The 6,880-nt window shown below is 51.6% G+C and overlaps 1 protein-coding gene across 1 annotated transcript; it reads right to left on the bottom strand.

Annotated features, from left to right (window-relative positions):
* Window positions 1–315: 315 nt before the first annotated feature.
* Window positions 316–3,570, bottom strand: onecut (homeobox protein onecut). Its single transcript, XM_086973338.1, has 2 exons — window positions 2,976–3,570; window positions 316–2,714 (listed from the first exon to the last, which is right to left on the bottom strand). Exons 1-2 carry the CDS (start codon window positions 3,568–3,570, stop codon window positions 1,003–1,005), a joined length of 2,307 nt encoding a protein of 768 aa, XP_086829464.1. The 3' UTR covers window positions 316–1,002.
* Between the last annotated feature and the right edge of the window lie 3,310 nt (window positions 3,571–6,880).

Below are 6,880 nucleotides of genomic sequence, written 5' to 3'. Positions count from 1 at the left end.
CACGGGCAGACAAGTCGTCCAAAAAGATCCGTTGACGTAACGGTAAATTAAATGTGCCGTTTCATCCCCCCCCCCCCCCAGATGGCAAATCGAGAAATAAGGATAGGAGGTGGTTAACGGTGTACACTGACGAGTGAAGCACTGGCGCTCCAAAGCGCTCTAGTCCCTTTTGTTTCGTTGGGCCCAACCAACTGAGCGAACGACTCACCAGACGCTCGTCCGGCGCCGGCTGCTTCTTGTCTGAGCTTTAGCGGTATATTTCTCTAGAAGCGAGACGTTCGCTCACCTACACGCGTATACATGGGAATAAAAACAATGGATACATGACACAGAGGCTTACACCGGGAGGTAGTCGCTCGGCACCGAGTAGTTGTTGCGTGATAATTCTGTCGACAATGACAAGCCAATGACGGGAAACTGCCGGCAGAGTCACGACCGAACGACTCACTGGTGCACTGGGTCGGAGCGCCAGCTACACCCCCAACACGTATTAAGCACTACAGCCGTACGGAAGGTCCACTTGGAGGTTTAGCTTAGTGCATTGTCGGCAAAGCTGACGGGGTAGTCCTGACCGCGAACCGGCTACATCAGCTCATCGGAATCGAGTGCGTGATGGAGAGAGCCCACCAAAAATCAGCACGCGAAGCCTTCAACAACTAACTTAGCGATAGTTTTTTCTAGCGAATTTTTATGTCATGACAATTCTACGCACAGAAATCACTGACGCACCGCGCACTTTATCGTAAAAGATGATTCACAGACAGTTTGAAACAAAGCCGCCAGCACTTCGAATTTCACACAGACTGATGAACGATGTCACACACAAGATCACTACTCGTTACTGCACGATAATCATATGACCCGAATCACCTCACGAGATGCCTCACAAATTACACTTCAAATATATGAATTAGGTTCAATATGTTTGTCAGTCGCAAAATCAACAATAAATCTATATTAGATGTAATCTCTTAGGGTGCTAATAGTGGTTACAGTTGCAGATCACCTACCTGCGAGTCTGAGAGCTGACATCCGTTGAAACTCGGGTTCCTCGAGCCATTTGTACATTCTCCGGAACGTTTCGCGACCAGACTTGAGTTTGCTCCACGGCTTCGGATTTCTGAGCAGGTCTGAGAGCGTCCCCTGCGATCGACAGAGAACCCTCTGGGCAAAAATTGCTTGCGGTATACTGTAGCGTTTAAGTTCGGCACTGATTCGCTGTGCCAATTCTTTCGTGTTGATTTCTTCCACCTCGTCAGCGGAAGACGCTGAAGAGCTGGTGCTATGACTCTGTTTTTGTGTCGGGACGCCTAGGCCACCAGGCACGCCACCCTTGTTACTTGCACCCAAGGCAGTGGGCGATGGTGCAGGGGCTGAATTTGCCACCCCTACGGATAACCCCGTTGCGCCGGTTACCTGTGTCATTGACCTAGGCAAACTGGCCGGTGGTGTAGAGCTGCCCGTGACAGAAGTAATGCTGGTGGCTGTGAAAGGTTTGACATCTTGGTGAGGTGGCGTGGCTGGTGCCGCAAGGTTTGCGGAAGGCGGCGTATGAGCTGATAACCCATTGAGGCCGCCCAGACCGTTCAGTCCGGCCAGCATCGTTGGCGAATGCAATGCCACCGACGAAGTGGGCGATTGCGGCGAACCTAACCGCGCAAGCTCTCGACTTGCATGAGAGTAAGATTCGTATGACGACAAACCCTTATCCGTTAACTGTGGAGACGCCATACCGCTACTTCCGCCACCGGCACCGTTTTGCGAATACGGTGGCGACGGTATAGCTGCATTGGCATGTCCAAGCATCGGCGCCTGTCCGTGGCTACTTGGGGGGCTAACGCTGCCCACGTTAATGCCGCCCATGGGGCCCAGCTTGTCGTAGCCGCCCATGGGATAGCTGCCCATACCCATAGCGGGCATTAGTGACGAAAATCCAGCATTGGGATGTGGATGCCCATAATGCGAAAATTTATCCGACATGGTAGAAATGGGCGGCAGCGGCTGCAACGGCGTCAGGGTGGCATAACTGGATGCGTTTGAGGCGAAACTACCCCCGGGAGACATACGCCCGCTCGGATGATAACCATCGCCCAACCCGGCGCGGAATTCACTTGTGTCGATCATCGCGCTTGGGTCTTCCGGATCCTCGACGGGATGTGAAGGCTCCTGATGTTCCTGATCTTGCGGGTCACAGGGGTGGCAGGGCCGTTCTGGGGAGCCCGCATCACCCGAGGAGACCGAGGGGGGCGACAGAAGCTCTGGCTCGAGAGCCTGAAGTGCCGCTTCGCCAGCGAGCGGGGCCACCGGGCCCTCCGCTGCTGCTGCTACTACTGCTAGTGCCGCTTTTTCTCCTTCTTGGTGATGGCCTCCTTTTCTTCTTAGTTTTTTTCCGCCCTCTTCGATTTGTTGTGCGATTGCTGCTGCAGCTGCGGCGGCGACCTCTGCGGGGACGTTTTCAGTTACCAGACCCGGCCGCCTTGTTCGTGCTCCTGCTGGTGTCGGCGTTGAAAGCACTCGACCCGGTACTACCGCTGACGCCTCGGTGGCTCTGCTAAGATGTCCTGACAGTGATACCGAAGGGTTCGATGACGTCAATTTGTTCTCAGATATGCCAGGCGTCTGGTTAGTGGCGTTGATAGTTGTTGTTCGCGCACGACCTCCTCTAATCCTTCCCTCGACGCAAATCAGCTGTGAGCTGTGTTCACCAGACGTCACTAGCGTCGCGTGTGCGCGTAAACGATTTCTGACAGCAGCAGGAGCAACAGCAGTACTATCGATGCTACTGCAGGCAGTACTCAGATTGTCTTGATCGTTGCTGCTACTGCTGCTATCGCGTTGTTGTTGTTGTTGTCGATCCGCTGTTGTTGTTGTTGTTGCTACTGCCGCCGATACGACGACTGGCCTCGTGGTTGCTGTCGCTTGGCGTCGGTTCGAGGAGCTCTGGCTCGGCCGGATCTCCTGCTTGTTCTGCCTGCCTTGTCGGTTGTTCGGTGGGCCGGTCGCCGGCAGCGCCACCACGACGGAGCCCCTAAGCGTAGCTCCGCCCAAATATAGGTCCGCGGGAGGCGGTAACAACTGCTCGTCGCTCACGTCGGGGCCAGGGGGCGCGGCAAGCGCTCGCACTTCGGCCACAGCCTGAACGAGGGAAAGAGGAATGCTGGTAGACAGCATAGAGGGTAGGGAAGAAATTGCAGCCAGGTCGGGCCCTCCTCGAGGGGAGTCCAATACCTCTCCGCCTTCTCCAACCCCTGCTTCGATCCCTACCATTCTATCCAACAGCAGCCCATCCTCTCCCGCGTCATTGGCTTCTACTCCCTCAACTCCCATTCCTAGAACTTCCATATCCCCACGAGTCGGTCCCCCTGCCGTAGTATCGGTATTGCCCTCACCCTCAAGGGGACCATCTACCCTCTCCAGAACTACCTCCCCCGAAGACTCCACAACGATATTGTCACCCTCGCATGCAGCGTCGACAATCGGCTCGGAGCCGACCTCCTCGTCGGACGGCTCGTCATTGTCCAACGGTTCGAGTGCTCCCAGACTTGTTGTGGTCGTGTGCATTCCATGCATTACATTACCGGCATTCAGAACGGGTCGTAGACGCACGGGGGATGCTGGCGGTCGATCGGAGGTGCAGTTTCCTGTCGCCACGATTTGTGTCGAGACCTCAGTGTGCTCTTCAGTTGCTGATGGGACGGACTGTTGACGGGTCCTACTCTCGATCAACGGAGCTTCTGCTGTTATCGCTGCCACTGTTGTTGTTGTTGTTGTTGTTGTTGTTAGCGCCGTTGCTGTTGTCGTAGCAGAGGATACAGCTAAGGTCGCTGCTGAAGTATTTGTTGATGTTATTGTTGTTGCTGCTACTGCTGGTGTTGACGTTGTAGCTTGTTGAAAAACTGCCTGCAGATCAGCTGCAGACAGCACGCTCAGCACGTTCGCCGCAGGCGATATGAGGGTGTTCTGCAGGCCACCCACACCGACAGGGGCAGATGTCAACAACAGAACAAGGGTGGGTGGTTGACCGTCGCATGAGGCCACTACAAGCGGCTGTAGCTGCCGTAACATGATTGCAGTTGCTGAAGTAGTGTTAGCGGTAATCGCGATACAAATAGTGCAGCAATGATAGTAGTACTGCTACGAGACACCAGCTCCGGTTATGGTGGTAACAAAATCAACACTTGTAGACATCAGCCGAACCGTATATGGGGGACGCTCTTTTCCGATCGTTTCACTGCTCGCTTGTTCCATACCATTCCAGTGGTTTCATTAAAAGTTATGGGTGCTGTTGTTAACAAGGGAGAGAGGGGGAGGGGGGTGGCGGAAACTGTGGACCAGAGGTAGTGACGACCAGATCGAAGGCGGCCTCGGGGCCGTCCTTACCCCGAACACCGCCTGCCAGTCACTTACAGACGGCATCCACGTCCACCACTTATCACCACAGTGGCCACAATCTAATTCTTGATCACTGCATAATTGTTCACTCAATCACACGCAATCATTCCTGGCAGAGTTAATTAGGAACAACAGTCACCGTCACCAAAACAACACACACACACAGCTACGGTTCACGGTATTCACGTCATCGTCACAGAACCATCGTTCGATTCCCTCTCTGCAGCTATTGTCAATGACCGGGTTATGTCACTGACAACGTAACAGATGCAAAACGCACCAGTTGGACGCATCAAAAGCGTTAGACACATAGATACAACATAACGCCCACTCTTACCAGTCACAATTTACCTATTGATTTATTTATATTGTTCAGTGTATTGTGGTCAGCATCATCGACCATCAGCAGATCGCCATCTTGTTTTGGAGCTCGCGTTCTCCGGGCGCAGACTCCAAGAGCAGGCGGGAGCATGCGCACTATCGCGCGTTCCCAATGGGGTGCCGCAACTTAACTGAGATAGGTCAGGAGGCGTTAAGCATCAGAAGAACGGTAGTTAGCTCGGCTTGGGAAGCTCGCGCACCCAGGAGTTGTTGCACGCAATTTAACTAGAAGACTCTCAGTTATACGTTGATCGTCCATATAACAACCATTATCGCATTATAACCGCTGCTGCTACTGGCCACTTATGAACACCGACCGCAAATCAACAGAATCCTGCTCTTAACTGCAGTTTATTGTTGTGTACGACTTAAGTCAGCTCCGAAGTTCCTGTAGGTCGTTTGCTTGATGACAATTTGACATACGTTGTGGCGAGCTAGCGTTTCATTAGACAATATTTCATTAGACAAAATGTTGTGTACTTAACCTATGAGATATAGGATGTTTTCTGTTTACTGTTATGAATGGGCTTGTATATGTTTCTATAACAGGAACTTCATTCATATGCAGGTCGTTGTTAGGTTGAGGAAATCTAGATAACAGTATCCTTTGATGGCTGCTTTGCACTTCGAAGACGGCATTAAAGCCCCCCAACCAGGCGCTGGTACCAGTCATCGCGTTCATCGCAGCCACGGCATCCTCTCTGAAATCGGAAGAACAGTAAATTTTAACCCATGTCCTCCTGATCCTTTTCCTCCACTCGTATGTTCCGACCCTTCAAATATAAACACCATAACATTTACTACAAAACATTTACATATGCCTATTTTCTATAAGCATATATATTCTTCATCCCTATGTAACATATACTTCCAGAGTCTAAAGAAGTATAAAATTACGAAACATTTGCGTTACACATAATTCGGGCATCGAGGTGCAATCTTATGTTTTAATAATAACGATAAAGTTTTACGAATGGGGACCTTAATGTAACCCCACACTCTATTCTAATCCAATCGATGACTGATTTCCGTCTAGCATATGTCTATCTGAAAATTGTGAGAAATTTCAATAGACGTATCGAGCCACCAGTGAACCGAAGGTCTTCTTTCTCCCTCACACCTGATCTGCCTATTACCCATTCGTACACACGCGAGTACGTCAGACGGACAGGCACATACCAGCCGCTACACGATCATGAGTTACCGTTACGAGAAGCGCCTGAAGCCGGAGGCACGTGCTTCATGTTGTAGTCAACTGTCGTACGTAGAACGGGGCTGAAGTTTCGGTTGCTGCCCAACCCTGCGCTAAGGGGCACTCTCTCAATCGGACGGCAAAGGGGAGGTCCGTGGATCGATTGCCCCCGACTCCGCCCCCAAGAAGAGCGCACGCCTATCGATCCCTCAGCAGGAGCAAAGCAACGCAGAGCAGAGCAAGGGTTCCTTGCCGAGTTGTGTTCAGATCCTCTCTCCCTTAGTACATTGGTGTAGCTCCATTGTCGCCGCTGCAGGCCACAAACACGCGGACCACTGTCGTTCCGTCCCGTTTGTTCCCCCTTTTCATACATCAGCCCCCTTCGCTGTGCCAACCATTTTCTTGGGACAATGGTGTTATTGGCCGGGCCGCATTTGAACTGCTAAGCTGCAGGCTGCAACGCGAACCCGTTCGGCTGAAGTAAATCTGTGTAAGTCTAAGGTGTATTCGGGTATGCCTTTGCACCTATGGATGTTAGCGTATTTATGTGGCTGTCCGCAGTAACCATACAGATGCTATATGACGTTGAATCCGTGACGCTTGACAGTCACTGAAGGCCTCATAAATAACGTGCTTTTCTGTTTCGTCGGTCCAGTAATCATACTTCCGTACAATAGATAATCGTATTTACGCTAAGACATGCTGCATTATGAACCGTAAATCGCGTATATTGTTTACCGCAAACTTCTAGCTATACAGAGCCTGCTGCGAAATTAATTAAAAGTTGCACAGAGCTCCATAGCATATATCAGCAAATGCCTAGAAAGAGTCAAAGAAGCTGCTTTTCCCTGCCATTTTGGATTTTTTTAACGAAGTTTCATTACCTTCCCCCCTCCCCCTCCCCCTCCCCTCCCC

The sequence above is a fragment of the Varroa jacobsoni genome, unplaced genomic scaffold (genome assembly GCF_002532875.2).
Source record: "Varroa jacobsoni isolate VJ856 unplaced genomic scaffold, vjacob_1.0 contig02575, whole genome shotgun sequence".
NCBI lineage: Eukaryota > Metazoa > Arthropoda > Arachnida > Mesostigmata > Varroidae > Varroa > Varroa jacobsoni.
This window is presented reverse-complemented; position numbering and strand designations above follow the sequence as displayed.